This window comes from Phyllostomus discolor, chromosome 12, assembly GCF_004126475.2.
Source record: "Phyllostomus discolor isolate MPI-MPIP mPhyDis1 chromosome 12, mPhyDis1.pri.v3, whole genome shotgun sequence".
Classification (NCBI taxonomy): Eukaryota; Metazoa; Chordata; class Mammalia; order Chiroptera; family Phyllostomidae; genus Phyllostomus; species Phyllostomus discolor.
In genome coordinates this window covers 73,155,173-73,171,208 of record NC_040914.2, presented here as the reverse complement: position 1 = coordinate 73,171,208, position 16,036 = coordinate 73,155,173, and the positions used below count along the sequence as shown (strand labels likewise).

Here is a 16,036-nt window from a genome sequence, read left to right as displayed (position 1 = left end):
CCTGAGCACCTGTCTGGCACCTGCCCCCCCACCAGCCGCTTTCTCACCCCGAGCATCTCCCACCTTTGGCAGCTGTTAGGTGAGAACATCGAAGCCAGGAGGAAGGTTAGGAACCATACCATCCACTTCTCATTTTATGAAAGGGGTTGGGAATTTCGTCCAAGGTCACAGAAGCCAATCCAGCACCGGCCCGGCAGTGAGTAGGGCTAAAGGGCTGGGAAGCAGAGCCCGCACAGGACCTGCAGCTCCCTGGCCCCACGCGCTCTCCTGGAAGTTACCTGACTTCCCCTGTAAGGGCCCTCACCTGTGAAACCTGTCCACGCCTGCCTCCCTCCCAGCTTCTGGTGACTCCAGGGATTCCTGGGCTTTGGCAGCACTGTGTCCATCTCCGCCTCCCTCTTCACAAGTTCCTCTGCGTGTCTGCCTGTGTGTCTCTGCTTCCAAGGTCCCCAGTCACTGGATTCAGGGCCCACCCAAACCCAGTGTGACCTCATCTCGATTACATCTGCAAAACCTCATTTCTAAGTAGGTCGCTCTTACAGGTTTCAGGTAAACGTGAATCGTGGGAGACACTCACTATTCACCCCAGCACGGCTGCGGGGTTCCAGGCCCAACTTGCCGAGACCCAGAGGATGTTAAGGGCAGGGACTGTGGCTACTGTCAGCCCTGGGCCTCACCTCTCCTCCTGACTGGGGACTACAGGGCTCCCACCACGCAGGCACCCTTCCACACGGGATGCTCACCCCACGGAGCTTCCTCAACCAGAGACGGGGGGCCCAGAATAGGCACCTGCCTTCCCTACCACCTGTCCCAGGTCGAACCCTGGGAAAGGAAGGGAGGAGGGGGTCTGGCCAAGAGCTGGCCATGGCTGGGCTTCTCTCTCCACCAACAAGGGGCTCCAGGCTACCCCTCCCCACAAAACAGCCAAGACCACATAGAAGGACCACAGTGTCTTTATTTGAGCCCAGATCTGCAGCAGCCCCCATCCCTCCATCATGCCAGGCAGGCCCCTCCCTCCAATCCCAACCTCACCCTGTGCACCCACCATTCTCTCCCCACCCCCCTCACCCCTCCCCAGAAACGGCCCTCCTCTAGTGGGGTCCAGCTCAGCTCAGGGCCGTCAGCCCTCTGGAGGTCTCTTTTAGTTTCTGAATTTGCCCACCAATGGCTTCGAGGGCCAAGCCCCCAGGCCCTGCTGTTCCAGGAGGAAAGACAGCTGCTGACGAACCTCCTGGTAGGGCCCAGCCTAGGGAAGGGGATGAGAAGGGGTGAAGAGAGGGTGTCTGCTGGGGGAGCAGGAGAAAGGGGACAGGAGGGGAGGGAAGGAGCTGACCTTGGCCTCCTCGTAGGTCTTCAAGGCCAGGAGGTGGGACTTCCCCAGAGCGTGGGTAGCCTGGCGGAAGGCCCGGAGAAAGGCCGCCTTGCAGAGGCGGGAGGGAGGCCCGAGGGCAGCACTGGAGACGGAGGGAAAGGACACAAAGATCAGAGGAGGGAGGAGGCGGGCTGAACTAACACGTCTGCACCACGCCCCCCACGCAGGCCATGACAATCTCAGGGGTGTCATGGGGGGTCATGGTGTGGGTGACAGAAGCACTGGCCGTGGTCACATCGATGTAAGAGGCGGAGCTGGGACTGGAACCCAGGCTGGTGACTACATGCATGCTCTTACCCCACAGGCAGGGAGATGGGGCCCCTCGCCACCAGGCCCCGCCATCGTCCTCCCACAGGCCCTTCTCACTCGGCTTTCACACGCCCGGTAGTCACATCCACAACCTCGACATCGGCGTCCCCCAGGCTCCAGTTGAGGCTCACGTCATGGCAGCTGTCGGAGGTGGGGTCTGAAGGAGCCACAGGGGGGCCCGAAAACAGGTGTAGCATGGTACGGGCGTAGGGAGGGGGCAGGCATGACCCCAAGGCCCTGTCTAGGTTGGGCCGGGTGTGGATGGCACTGCTCAGCGTTGGGGGGTCGTGGCAGGGGTCAGCTGTGGAAGGAGTAAAACAAGGTCTGAGTCACCACCCTCTCCTGCAGACCACCCAGAGCCTGCCTTCCACCCTCATGCCCCTCAGGGCCCTCACCCAGGACAAGGCTGGTGGCGTAGAGGGGAGGCAAGAAGTGGGCCAACAGGGCACCACCCAGCCCCAGCACAGTCCAGCGCGACAGCTTGTCACTGGCTGAGAGGCAGCCCACGTGGGTGTCCCGGATCGTGGGGGACACGAAGCACACGGGCTTCAGCTCCCCCCGGATGTGGGCCTGCAGGCGGAAGGGGGCGCCGTGCAGAAGGCGACCCTCTGAGGATGGCGGCGGGAGGCTGCAGAGGCAGAGAAGGAGGCAGGACCTTGGAGACCGGCGCCAGGGCCGCTCTTCGGACCCTACCTGACATTGCCCTTCCCGATCTGTCACACCAAGGGACCCCACAGGGGCTCCCCACATACTAGATGTCGTGAGCAGCTCCCTTGGGGGTGTTGCTGATGTAGAAGTGTATGAAGATCCGAGGCTTGAGGACAAAGGGGAACCCAGGCCCAGGCTGGGGGGCCAGCACAGACTGCTCCCTGCCCTTGGGGCCACCCTGTGTTGCCAGCAAGAGCTGCCGGTACAAGAATCTGGGAGAGACAGGGAGGGAGCAACTGGGAGATGCCAAGTCCTGAGCAGAGCTGCCACAAAGCACCCACCCAGCCCACCCTTCACCTCAGCAGGGCCCTGCGCGCGACCACCAGGCCGTGGCAGTCATGGAGCTGCCGGCCTGAGAACTCCAGCCAGCCAGCACAGCTGCTGTTGCCTGTGCCCAGGGCTACCAGGTTGTAGATCTCCTTGGCATGGCCCCTGGCACCTGGGACCTCTGCAAGGGGAGAAAGCAGACACAGTGGCCAAAGTAAGGCATGGGACCAACAGGGGCCTCCCGAGGTGGGGGGAGGTGTTGGCATGGCAACCCCTACCTCTCTCCAGGATGACGGCAGCCACAGTCCCCTTACAGGCCCGGTACGGTGAGGTCTCACTCACCAGGCGGTCAAAGCCAGCACTGACCACAGCTGCGCAGCGCTGCTCGTGGGTCAGGATGTTCTCTGCATATGAGGAGAGGGCAGAGGTGGGGGCCCCACAGGCAGTGCCCCTCCTCTCGCCACAGGTGTCAGGTCCACAGGGGCCCACCTACCTACATTCAGATCGCTGAGTGGAGGCCTGCTGGGGGTCTTTGGGGGCTCTGGAAGAAAGGCAAGGGTGTGGGTCGCCATGGATGCTGGGGTCTGCCCTCCTGTCTTTTGTCCTTCAGGAAACCAAGAGGTTCCATGGTTGAGTGGGTCACCTTCCAGAAACTAGTTCCTGGCTGCACCTCTAGCAGTCCCTGCCCCAATGATGGGCAGGCTTCAAAGGACATGAGTGCAAGGGTCAGCCCACACCCCCCTCCCTAGCTCCCCACAGGCCCGATCCTGATGCCCAGACGGTCTCTGCAGCAACCCACCCTGCCCACATATAGGCACATAGGGCTTCGGCCCCAGCTCGGGCTTAGTCACCTGGGTCACCTGGCCCCTTACCTGGGCTCTCCATCTGACTCTGGATGTACTTGAGGGCAAAGAGAGCTGCTTGCTGTTTGGCCTCCTTCTTGCTGTTGGCAGTGCCCGCAGGGCAGGCCACCCCATCCAGTTCTGCCCACACAGAGAAGGGGCAGCAGGGGTCTAGGGAAGGAGGGGGCGTGAAGTGGTGCCCTGCACTTCATGTCTGTCATGGCCCGCCCTCTCTAGGAGAGCCATGGCAGCTGTCCCACCTGAGCCATGGCGGGTTTCCCCCCGCCCTCTGATGCCCGGGATGGCCAGAATGATGGGCACAGGGACTGCTGACTCCTGCCCCAGGCCCAGCACGGGCCTTGGTGTACTGGGCCATCGCCACCCGGAGAATCCTCACAAACCCCTCTGAAACAGGACAGTAAGACCCCCTTTTACCAGAGGCTACACAAAGGGCAAGCAGTGTGCCCCAGTGGTGCCAGGACCCAAACCCCAGGCTGTGTTATTCGCCCCGAGCACACGGCACCCGCTGCCTTTCCACAGACACTCCACACCTCTGTTTCTCTTCTGCGTCTGAAAGTTTCGAATACCACGCATTATCTTTTCAGGTGTTACTTATGACACGAAACACGAAGATCCTGGAATGGGGATCACGTGGTCAAAGGGCATAAACTTGGTTCAGTTCATGGTAGTTGCTGGTACTTGCTGCTAAACTGTTTCCCAAAAGGACTGCCCTTTTGGAGGAGAACCCCCAGCTCAGCACTGCTCACTAGCACCCAGATTCACGCACTCTAAATGGGCATCAAGAATGCAGCTGGTGGATACAGAAGGAAGACTGCTATCAAAAAACCAACACGCGGCAGCCAGCGCAGGAGTAACCAAATCTGGCGACAACCATCAAAACCAACCACCAAACCAACAAAACTAGCTGATGGCATTAGGGGTAACACCACCCCTAATGCTCACACCACCTCCAGATACCACCTCCCCCCATGACGGACTAAGCACAAAGTGGAAGTACAGACACCTGTTGAAGCTACCCCAGTCAGGCCCCCCCAGGGGACACCGCCAGTGGTAGGACAAGCGGATCACAGGCATCCTGGGGGACTGACGGCCCACATGTGCCTGCCGACAATGCACATCTTGAACCCAAGTCTGAGGAAAGAGACCAGCCCCAGTGCAAGGACATCCTACAAAACGACCAGTTCCGACTCCTCAAAAACACCAATGTCCTGAAGACGAAGACAGACTGAGGAACTGTTTCAGATAAACAAGGAGTAAAGAGGCATGCCAGCTAAATATGACAGTTTGTGCTGGTTTGGAAAAAAAGTGGCCATTGTTGGGACAACTGGCAAAATCTGAATGTGAATGGTAAATCTGAATGCGACGTAAAATTTTCAGATTGTTCAAAAAATCAATGTAGACATTCATATATAAATATATAGAATGGGCAGAGAGACATACACAAAGCAAAGGTGGCAAATGTTAAATGAAGAGTTTGGGTGAAGAGTTTATGGGAGTTCTTTCATACTATTTAATTATGTCAAAATTAAAAAAAATAAATGAATAAAAACCATACCTACCCATGTAAACAGTGGATGGGGTACCTTAAGCAGAAGAGGGGGTCTGCCTCAGATCCCAGGCTCAGGCCCAGCTCATGGATCCCCCTCTTGATCTGGGGTTAGCCTGGGACGCGCTGCCGCCCCCGGCCACTAGACCTCACCTGGCATCTGGTCCTCTCGGAAGATCAGGGAGACTCCTAGACTGGCGGTGTACTGTGCGAGCGAGGCCACAGCCCGGTCAGGCGGCAGATCTTTGAGTTGCAGGCCCAGCTGTCTGGCCGCCTTTGGGAAGTCCCCAGCGGGCCCTGTAGGTGGGACAGAGACCCTCGGGGACCTCCCCATCTGTCCCTCTAAGTCTTCTGGTGCCTGAGCTGTCCCCAGTACTCCAACTACGGCCCTCCCCAAGGACCCACCGTCCCCCACAGTCGAGGCCAGGGCCTGCCCACCCCCCTCACTGTCCACGCTGGGGACAGGCCGAGGCTGCCTGGGATCTTGGCCAGGGTTGGCAGAAGGACGCCTTGGACTAATCTGCAATGAAGCCGCCAGGCGGGGCTTCCTGCGGCCACCGTCGTCGGCTCCTGGGCCCGTGCTGGCCGACGAAGCCATGGCCGCACGCAAAGGCCAGATAGAACAGCAGCTGATTTCACTGCGCGGCGCGTGCCGTTTTTACACCAGCCACCCAGCGCCCACGTGGAGAGCACGTGGTGCAGCGTAGAGTGCGTAGCGAGCTCAGCCCGCCCCCTCCCCCCCCCCACATGCCATTGGCCAATGAGAGCCCGTAGAGCTGTTGCAGACAGTGCTTTCGACCAACGGGATGGCCAGTCTTCTGGACAGCCACCGCCTGGCTGTGGACAGAGTGGTCACCTGGCCCGTATCCCGCTTTCGGGACAGGGTTGGGGGTGGGGATCGTATGAGTGAACTCCGCCCTGTGGTGGTTCCGGGGAAGCAAAGACTAGGGAAGAAGTCTGGGTACTCCAAATCCAACATCGTACCTTTCCTGCCTGCTCAAAAATTCCCTGAACCCACAGCCATCCCAGCAGCCTACCTGAGTTACTTAGCTGTGTCTGGAGATCTCATCAGGTAAGTGAAGGTGTTCTAAATGGAAGCAGCCCCACAGCATTTTTAGGATCTACATTTTAAAACCATAAACTGGGCCCTGGCTGGCTAGCTCAGTTGCTTAGAGCATCAGTCTGATACACCATGGTTGTGGGTTCAATCCCCAGTCAGGGCACATGTGAACAAATAAGTAAGTGGAACAATAAGTTTCTCTCTCTCTCTCTGTCTCTCTCTCTCAAAGATACCGTGGAGAAAAACCTGTAAACTCTATGCCTTCCTGAAGCCAACCAGAAGTGCTGTCTAGTCAAAACTAAATACTTGGTACCCTGCTCTTTCTCTCCTCAAAAAGGATTTTGACTTGGCTCATAAAAATACTACAACACAAATCCTTTAAGATGAGAGACGAAGGATGAAGGAGAAATAACAAAAATAAGGTGAAACTAGGGATGAAGACAATATACATGTGGCCCGTTATGCTGCAATACATAAGTGCTTGAAGGGAGCCTAAAGTTGGAGTCGTATAGGGGCCTATTTCTGGCCCCTGGGAACCGCCTCCACTCCCATTCCCCCTCCACCCGGGAGGTGGCGCTGTAGGGCGCCCGTGAGGTCGGGCTGGGAGGCGGGACTGTCTGCCTTCCCGGGAGCTCTTCCGTCCCAGCCCGGAAGTCTGTTAACAGCTATTGTGGGTGTGATCCACGAGGGTTGGGGCAGCTAGGGTGCTGCTTTGGGGCTCCTGTCTCGAGGGTCGGATAAGCGTCATGCGGAGGTCCATGTTCTAGAAGGGCACGGCGAGGCCAGGGCCACGTAAGTGCTTGTGCCGCCTGGAGGGCAGGCGGAGGGGTGCAGGGGGAGAGCTCGGTTCTGCTCTCCGCGTGGGTCCTGCGGTCCCAAGCTGTGTGGCTTTGGGACAAGTCACCCGATACCTGCAAAGTGAGTTATAAGCCTCTAGCTCGTGGAGTGGTGAGCGTCCTACAAATAAGCGTGGCAGCAGGTGTCTGGTATGCAGCGCTTGATGAGAGAGTCCTCTGCTGCTAAAATTCTGGGACCTGGAGGTGGAGTGGGAAGAGGAGCGTAGGGAGGACTTTGCCGAGTAGGTGTATGAGGGGAGGGACCCTCCAGATCCCCTGGCCCATCCGCTGCGACAAGTTCACTTTTTGCCGTGTTCCGCGTGGCAGTAATGTACCCTTGGAGATCTGAAGAGATCTGGGGAGCCACGGGTGAGGTTGGGAAGTTGAGGCTGCCTTGCCTTGGGGCTTTATCTGAGGTAGGCTCCGCCAGTACTCTCAAACTGTCTAGGTTTGTTTGAGTCCGTTAGGTTCCTGTCTCTTCTTCATTTCGTCCTGGATTTGTTCCTTACTGTTATGATGTAGCAAATACCAAGGCACTGGGGATAAATCAGGTACCTTACCCACGGCGACTATTGCAGCAGCTTTTAATCAAACAGCTTCATCTTTAACTATGCAGTTACACATTGCCTGCGTGTTCAGGAGGAAGCATGCAAGGTGTGGTGGGAGGATAGAGTTGAAGAACTGAGAGAGGCTTCCTGATTGAAAGCTGGAGGAGGAGGAGGATTTTGTAGGTGGATAGGAAGAAGGGCCTTGGCACTCATTCAAAGAAGAGAGATAGTGTGCAGCGACCCTGTGGTGAAAAGCATGGTGAGGAAGAATTTAGAGGAGGTCAGTGTGATTGGAGCCCTGGAACAAGAGACAAACTGGGAACTTTTGTGTGTGCATGCTGGTTTATTAGGGATGCAACCCGCTCCAGGAGGCTTGGTTGCTCCTGAACTTGCACTCGGTACAGTCAGTCCTATGTAAGCTGGCATTTTTTCACAGGGACTCACTGAGCACCCCCTGATTCTTGCCACTTTCCTCCCTGGCTGTGGAAAAGAGAATGACAGCAGCAGCCGGACACCCGTAGCTCAGGAATGAATCAGATACAGTCCTGGCCCTCAGAGAGCTTGCACCTGGTGGAAGAGATAAGTCTGTGCACATAAGCCATAGTTAGAATGAGGCTGATATGCTGGAGAAATATACTGATTCATTTGACATGCATTCACTGTGTGATGGGTATTATGCACGGCCATGAGGGTACATGGATGTGCGGAGCTTACAGAATAAACTGATAAAATGCAGTGGCCGTGCCAAGGGGAAAGACTTGTGCTTGCTAAGACCCTAATGCGAGTGTTTCCTTTTGGATGCACCTGAGAGTAGTGGTGCAGGATGTGGACTTTGAATCAGACAGGGGATCAAGCTGTTGGCCTCGGGCAAGTGGCTCTTTCCTGAGCTTCAGTTTCCTGAACTCAAATTCGGAGGAGAACAGAACATGCAGTACCATGCCTGGCAGGTGTGTGTTTGTACTCAGTGAGTGAGCACTGCTATTATTTTTGCTGTTAATAAAATAAAGAAGGATAATGTGGCTACTTATACTTCTAGAGCACTTTGTAGTAGGCAAAGCCCTTTCACTAAATTTATTTTTATTCAACACAGTGCATTTTCTGGAAGATGCTATACTCAACAGACAAGACTCAGTCCTGGCTTTGGGGAGCTTCAGTTAGTATTGAGCGTGTAGGCTGGAGTGTAGGGCCTGTGCAGTCTATAAAATATGTAATCATAATATCTGAGAGTAATGATAGAGGCCGGCCCCTTGCCACCTGTCTGACTTCATTCGCCACCACTCTCCTCCTTGCTGGTTCTATGGCCTAGTTGTTTCTTAAACACATCCTGCCCCAGGACTTTTGCATTTGCTATTCATTCTGCCAGGAACCCTCTTCCTAGTTGTCTCTGGTTCTCTGCCTCATTAGGTTCAGGCTGTGTCCAATGCCTTCTTCTCAACGAGGCTTCCCCTAGCTATTCCCAAAACCACATCCTTGGTCCACTGCCATCCCCTCCCTCATGGATGGTTAGTTGGTTTTAATATGGCAGGAGGCTGTGTATTCATCTGTTCTTTATTAATTCCTTTCTCAAAGAAAGTGTATCCCTCTGAGGGCACGTCTCTCCCAGGAACTCTGGGGGCCGTTGGTCAGGTTCAGGCCTTTGGAAGGCCAGTGTAATGCGCAGGTCTTGTTTTCCAGAATGGACTTCCCCAGCTCCCTCCGTCCCATGCTGTTTATGACGGGCCCCCTTGGACTGAGCGATGTCCCTGACATGTCCTTCATGTGCAGCTGGAGAGATGCACTGACCCTTCCAGAGTCCCTGCCCCAGACCTCCAAGGTGAGTATGGTGGGAAGAACCCTGGAGGTTCTGGGGTGGGCACCTTCACTGTTTTCTAGCATTTACACCAGCTGGCAGGAGTACAGAGTGGTATATCTGCTAAGACACGGGCTGAGCCAGAATCCCCTCCTTTGGGGTCCATGGGATGACCTACCACCCACAGAGGGTCCACTGAGTGGGAACAGGCTAGCTCGCTCTTCCTGCCTCTCTCCCCTCTGTTTGTTCAAAAGATACTCACTGAACAGCCCCTACAGTGTGCCAGATACCTCATTAGGCCCTGGGAATCCAACGTGAACAAGTCAGATACCATCCCTGCCCCTGTGGAACTTAGATTGAGTAGGAATAGACAAGTGCACAGCCCCAGAGACAAAATCATTACAAAGTGGGATAATAGCTTCGAGTGAAACCAGAAGTATGCTGAAAGACATGGTGGGGAGGGGTGGGATACCTCCTGGGGTGGGAAGGACATCAGCTCTTTCCCTGGAAGCCTAAGCCATCGGGCTGCTCCTCAGAGACAGACTGGCTAAGGGCTCCTGCAGGCAGAGACAAATGGGTGAGAGAGCATTAAAAGAAACGGTGGGGGTGAGGGAGGGGAGCTGTGGGCTTCCTTGACGAGGAGAGGCTGAAGTCAGACCGGCCCTTCAGGGAGCATGGCTTGCCAGCCCTTCCATCCCCTGCGGGTTTGAGCTGCACCATCCCTGGCCCTGTGGTGGAAAGTGGGGTGGCCTGTGGCTGCCCTGAGTAAGTGACCATGGGGTCTTGAGTAGAAGTGAGAGTCAGGTAGGATTTGGGGTGGCTGATCATGGTGCAGGGGCTCCTTTGAGAGCCAGTGCAGCCTGGAGGTCAAAAATGTGGACCGGCTGTCACCTGGGACAAGTGACAGCCTCCCTATGCCCCCATTTTTTCATCAGTAAAGCAACGACGATCATCATACTGACTCGGTGGGCTCCTTGTAAGGATCGAACGCATCAATAAAGGACGAGTGCTGGTGACAGTGCCTGTCCCGGGAGCGTGCTCACTGTGACATTGTGTCCATGGTTGTGTTTCCGCAGAATGGGACACCACATTTGGCCAAGGGCCTGCTCTGGGAGCCAGACACTCCTGGGCCCCTTCCCTTGCTGCCTCCTGGTCCCGGTAAGGGTTTTGGTCCTGGGGGGCCCCCTTCCAAGCTGCTCTCCCATTGCTTCTCTCCTCCACCCTTCCCTGAGACCTTCCCTCTCCCTGCTAATGTCCTCCATCCCCAGGGTCCTTGGGTTCCTCCAGTCACCTGGGATACATGACCCCACTTCTGGGCCCTTCCTGGTCCCTGGGACAGACTCCTTCCCCAACTGCACTCGTCCCTCAGATCCCTGGGACCCTGGCCTGACTGCCCAGGACCTGCTTTGCCGGGGAGGTCCCAAGTTCCGGAGACAGCCCAAAGCTGTGCTGGATGTTACTGAGCAGGTGAGTGGCCCCACAATGGACAGTGCCGGGTGGCTGGGGCTGTGCTTAGTGACCTGGCATCCTCTCCTCCCACAGTTCAGCCGGTTCCTGTGGGACCATGGGGACATAGCCTTTGCACCCCTGGGGAAACTGATGCTGGAGAATTTCAAACTGGAGGGAGCACGGGTGAGTGACCCTGGTCAGCCGGGAGAGGGGCTCCCAGTTCACATCAGGATGAGCGCGCTTGACAAGGCCTTTCCACGCAGAGCTACTCTAAGAAGAAGACAGTGGTCAGTGTGCAGAGGATACTCCAGGACCTCGGTGGACACCAGCCCTGGGGGCAAGTGGCTAATGAGAAAGGATGGGGTGGGAGCCCTAGCTGGCAGTGGGGATGTGGAAGGAACCGGGCATGGGTGGGTCCAGGTTTCCCTCACAGTCACTCCCCATGCCATGCGGTCGTGAGCCAGGTTCCTCACACCGACTTCCTAGCTCCACCAGTCTGCGGGGGAAGGGAATTTCAGTTCATGGGCTGCAGGCATGGCCGCATCCAAGTTTTTAAGTGATATTTGAAACAGGGCTGTGTCTCTTTATTTTCTCATCCGCTTGCCTCTGCCTGGCTTAATTCCTACACAGTTTCCGAGTACAGCAAGATGGCTTATGAGTCCAAGGAAAGAGCCAGTGACTTTTCCTGAGGCACCATCAGAAGTCCCAGGAAGGGTGTTGCTGGCTTGGCTTGGGTGTCCTGCCCACCTGTGAGCCGGTCACTGTGGCCAGGGTGATGGAGTACTCCAGTGGCCGGGTCTGGGTCATGTGACTGCCCCTGGTGGGGTGGTTCCTGCAGGAAGAATTCTAGGTAGATTAACAATGTGTCCACTGCACCTACCCAGTCCTCCTCCTCCTCAGTGCTACAGCCTGACCCTTCTGCCATCCTCTTGTCCCCAGGTGTCCCTGGGCTTGCTTCAGCCACCGACAGCGCCGGTTCTCCATCCTCGGGGACCCGATCCTGGGCAAGTCAGTGTCGAACCTCCTGGGAGAGCTGCTGCACGAGGAGCTGGTGATGCGGTGGGAGCAGCTGCTCCTAGACGATGCCTTCACTGGAGGCGCACTGGCCTGGCTGCCTGGAAGGACGCCCCGGGTCAGGCAGCTGGTCTACCCTGCAGGAGGTGCCTTGGACAGGCTGCGTATCCTTTCTCGCTGGGCAGGACCCCAGCAGCTCCCTCTGGTGGAGGACAGGCTCTTGGCATGGTCCAGGGGAAAGGCAGGAAGTTTGGGGGGCCTTGTAGTGATCAGAGGTCCTGTGTGTATCCTTAGCAAGAGGCCCAGATTTCCAAGAGGTTCGCCTGACCCCAGGCGGTGACCCTCGGATCCTTGGGAAACCTGGTCACATCCAGCTCCGGGGACCTGTCCGGCAGGTGGTGACCTGCACCGTGCAGGGAGAATGTAAGGCCCTTGGGTACCTCCTTTGCCTGCTGACTGACCTGCTGCCTGACCCTGACCCTGACCCTCTCCATGCCCTCCTCAGCTCTGCTGGCTGTCCGCTCTGACTACTACTGTGCCCTATGGAAGGTCAGTAAGCAGGGGCAGCCCTCCCCTCTCCAGGTGCTGCAGGTCGAGAAGGGGGCCACAGGGGTCAACCTCAGGTAAGGGGGCCGAGTCGGGCTGGTTGGCAAGGAGATAGGCATGGGAGGAGGGTGTGGCCCAACGTTAATCACATTTATGCCCTGTAGCCCTCACCTGCCTGGGGAGCTGGTTGTCTGCAGCCGTTCGGGAGCCGTCTGCCTGTGGACACCCCAAGATGGGTAATGCCCCTTTCCCGAACAACCCTCCACCTCCACAAACGGCTCCCCCTGGACTGTGGCCCGCGCTCCCCACATAGCTTGTCCTGGACCCAGGGCCTGGTTGCCCCGCCTCTTCCCCAACCCCCTCAGCTCATCTCCCCACCCATGGCTGCCCTGTCTCCCCAAGGCTTCAGCAGATCTATAAGGATCCTGAGACCCTTGTGTTTCGAGACCCCTCTCCCTGGCGTTGGGCCGACTTCACCGCCCACCCTCGGGTGCTGACTGTGGGCGACCGCACTGGAGTGAAAATTATCGACACCCAGGTGAGGGGTCGGGGGTTGTCACAGGCTCAGCAGTGGGACAGAGCAGATAACACGGGGTGGGGGCTGGCATGAGGGACGTCCCCCAGGGCATGAAAAGCAACAGGTCAGGGACTCCCACGGCTCGGTGGTGTTCCAGACCTCGGATTGCAGGAGGGCTGACCTGGCTTTCTCCCCCAGGGCCCACCAGGCTGCGGTTTGCTGCTTTTCCGTGCGGGTGCAGAAGCATCGTGCCAGAAGGGGGAACGTGTCCTGCTAACCCAGTACCTGGGGGAGTGTGGCCCTGATTCTCTGCAGCCTACACTCCATCTCATCTGTACCCAGGTGAGTGACACCTTCCCCCTGCTGTTCCTTGGCACTGTCTCAGCCAGTTACTAGAGAGGGTCCTGGGACAACTAACTGCAGGTGAAATAAGAATCACAAAACCCTGAAGAGTCTGTGGCCAAAACATGCTGACCAGCAGGTAGGAATGGCCTCGTGGGTTGGCCATCCAAGCGGGGCTGTAAGCCGCCAGTGGGGATGCACCAGGTGAGGAAGAAAGGCATGGGGTAGGGGAGCAGGGCGGTCTCTGCACAGGCAGATGGTTCCTTGTGTGCTCAGGGAAGGGCAGGTCTGAGGGTTCCCGGGGTGTTAGTGTGTCTCAAGCATGGATCCCAGGGTCTGGTGAGTCGGGAGAAGGCTGGGGGAAAGCCAGGTGGGTTTCTGTGTGCCAGGACTTCTCCGCACCTCCCCTGAGATCCCTTCTCCCACTTGCGGCCATCAGGATGAGAGAGATGGTCCTGCCCACTCAGGAAGCACCTCTTGGGCGGAGCGGGGCACTTGAAGGTGGAGAGGTGGTCAGGGCCGGTCACGGAGTGCGTGACCCCTCGGGTTTGGACTCATCCTGAGAGCCACGTGGGGCCACTGGATGTCAGCAGACCATTATTCCCTGTCTCAGTCACATCCCCTCTCTCTTGTTTCTTCTGGGCCCCAGTTCTCACTCTACCTGGTGGATGAACGCCTCCCCTTGGTGCCCATGCTGAAGTGGGACCACGGCCTTCCCTCTGCTCCCCTCCTGGCCCAGCTGCTGCCTCCACCCCGCCCTGGCTGCCCGAGGCCACTGCTTCTCGGAGGCCATGGCGGGCAGCTGCAGCTGCTACACATCGCAGGTGAGGGTCCAGTGAGGGCAGGGAGCGTGAGGGAGGTGGGCAGGGCTGGAGCCTGGATGGGACCTCAGCTGTCTGTCCTCCCTCCAGGGGAGGGGGCCTCCATGCCCCGGCTGGCAGGGCCGCCCCAGTCTCTCCCTTCCCGTAGCGACTCCCTCTCCGCATTCCCCTTGCTGGAGCCCAAGAGTCAGCAACAGCTGCAGGAACGTCTACAAGCACCAACTATAGGTACCCTGGGGTAAGGGAGGGGTTTGGGGGACTGCACCCCAATAGGCCTTGGGATCACTGTCACTCCTGTCTGCAGGTCTGGTTGCCGCCCTTCCACCCTCTGCCTCCACACCAGTCCTGTCGCTCTTCCAACTCTCAGCAGCTGGGGATGTCTTCCACCAGCGCCTCCATCTTCGGGAGGACTCCCAGTCCCCTGGAGACCCCAGGCCCAACTTCCACGCCCCCACAGCTTCCTGGAGCCCCCGTGCCACTACTTGTTGCCGCAGGTGGCTGAAGGCCCTCCTGGAGGTGCCTCCGGCTCCCCCTGTGTGGGCCGCACCCACCTTTTCCCACCGCCATCTGCTGGGCCTCAAGGAGCAGCGGAAGGTTGAGGGGAAAGTGCCAGAGGGTCTCCGGGCAGCCATGGCCGAAGGGCGGCTGCTGCAGCAGAGGGACCTGGGCTCGCTCCCCACGGCAGAGCCACCCCCGGCCCCCGAGCCAGGCCCCAAGGATGAGCTCAGTGAGCGGTTGGAGGAAGCCTGGGAAGGCCCGGCGGCTGCCTGGTGGGAGCGGCAGCAGGGCAAGGGCTCCAGGCCCGGGAAACAGCCCAAGCGACACAAGCGTCGGATGCAGCTGTCCAGTACCTTTTCCTCACTCAGCGGCCGCCTGGACCTCTCAGATGCCACCAGTCCCCCTCACAGCCCCGACCGGACATCCCCTGTGTCCAGGCCTCAGCTCCCAGAGACCTTGCCCTCCCAGGAGTTGACCCAGGATCTGTGGGCCCGAGGCATCCCCTCAGAACGGCAGCAGACTCTCCGGGACTATATGGCCAAGCTACCCCTTCAAGGGGATACCCCAGAAGGTGTCTCCATACCCCTCTCCCAGACCTCCAGCATCCAGGCCACCCCTTCCAGGCAGCAGACTCTCCAGGACTGCACAGCTGAGCTGCCACGCCAAAGGTACACCCTGAGAGGTGCCACTGTGCCCCCTTCCCAGACCTCCAGCATCCAGACCACCCCTTGCAGACAACAGGCCCCTCGGGACTGTGCAGCCAAACGGTCACTCCAAAGAGACACACTAGGGGGTGCTGCCATGCTCTCTTCCCAGACCTCCAGCCTCCGTACCACCCGCTCTGGGCGGCAGACTCCTGTCGTCTCCGGCTCTCAGCCGCGCCGGAAGAAGCCCCGCATGGGCTTCTGAGGGCCTGAGAAAGCTGCTCCCCCACCTCCGAGGAGCCTCAGTCCTGGACCGGCCGTGCCTTCTGTGACTGAAACTTTGGGAACGGTCTCAGGGTGCAGGCTTCTCTGCTTCCTAAAGGCCACTGTGGCTGGAGACATGCACAGATGATGTGGAGCCAAGTTGGAGGGACAGGAACTTCCTGTACTTTGTTTTGCCTGAAGATACTAACAAAGGCAGGTTCCCTCCAGGAGCAGCGCTGTGCTTGAAGCAGGGCCTCCAGTCAGGCCGTGGGCTCCAGCTCACGCAGGCTGTGTCCCCAGTGTCCCCAGTGACAGGGTGAGACAGTGAAACGGGACACTGAGCAGCTGCTGGTATGGTGGGCGTCAGCAGCTGCCGTGGGCTAGTTGGTGTGTGTGAAGCCATTTCTACCATGAGGGAGATGCTTTGGGCCTGCTTTTAGGGACTGAATAAATTCATCACTTGAACATGGTTTTGAGTGATGCAGTTTCTAGGACTGGGAGGTGTCCACTTAGGTAGTTTTTGGTGTCTGATGCATAGTTCATTTGCTCAAAGCTCTGTGGCTCTGGTGGAGGAGTCTGCTCACCTGTGAGGAAAACACCCACTTGAAATTTCACAGGACGCCAGGGTTTGGGCTAGATTTCT

At 57.9% G+C, this 16,036-nt stretch overlaps 2 protein-coding genes across 5 annotated transcripts; one reads left to right on the top strand and one right to left on the bottom strand.

Annotated features, from left to right (window-relative positions):
* Positions 1–868: 868 nt before the first annotated feature.
* On the bottom strand, positions 869–5,759 carry ADAD2 (adenosine deaminase domain containing 2). Its single transcript, XM_028502169.2, has 10 exons — positions 5,219–5,759; positions 3,529–3,669; positions 3,150–3,260; positions 2,935–3,060; positions 2,687–2,837; positions 2,434–2,601; positions 2,077–2,309; positions 1,739–1,982; positions 1,334–1,454; positions 869–1,246 (listed from the first exon to the last, which is right to left on the bottom strand). Exons 1-10 carry the CDS (start codon positions 5,661–5,663, stop codon positions 1,142–1,144), a joined length of 1,845 nt encoding a protein of 614 aa, XP_028357970.1. The 5' UTR covers positions 5,664–5,759; the 3' UTR covers positions 869–1,141.
* Positions 5,760–6,764: 1,005 nt separating this feature from the next.
* TAF1C (TATA-box binding protein associated factor, RNA polymerase I subunit C) lies at positions 6,765–15,945 on the top strand. Of its 4 annotated transcripts, none has more exons than XM_028502047.2 (15): positions 6,765–6,917; positions 9,184–9,322; positions 10,375–10,456; positions 10,668–10,765; positions 10,841–10,930; positions 11,011–11,084; positions 11,687–11,925; positions 12,068–12,184; positions 12,267–12,384; positions 12,472–12,543; positions 12,710–12,845; positions 13,023–13,166; positions 13,816–13,990; positions 14,078–14,215; positions 14,292–15,945. In XM_028502047.2, exons 2-15 carry the CDS (start codon positions 9,185–9,187, stop codon positions 15,392–15,394), a joined length of 2,724 nt encoding a protein of 907 aa, XP_028357848.1. In that variant the 5' UTR covers positions 6,765–6,917; position 9,184; the 3' UTR covers positions 15,395–15,945. The 4 variants fall into 4 exon arrangements, with proteins under 4 accessions (XP_028357848.1, XP_035868164.1, XP_035868166.1 ...); XM_036012271.1 differs by having other exon boundaries at positions 12,062–12,184; XM_036012272.1 differs by lacking the exons at positions 6,765–6,917; positions 9,184–9,322; positions 10,375–10,456; positions 10,668–10,765 and having other exon boundaries at positions 10,866–10,930; positions 11,011–11,597; positions 12,062–12,184.
* Positions 15,946–16,036: the final 91 nt, after the last annotated feature.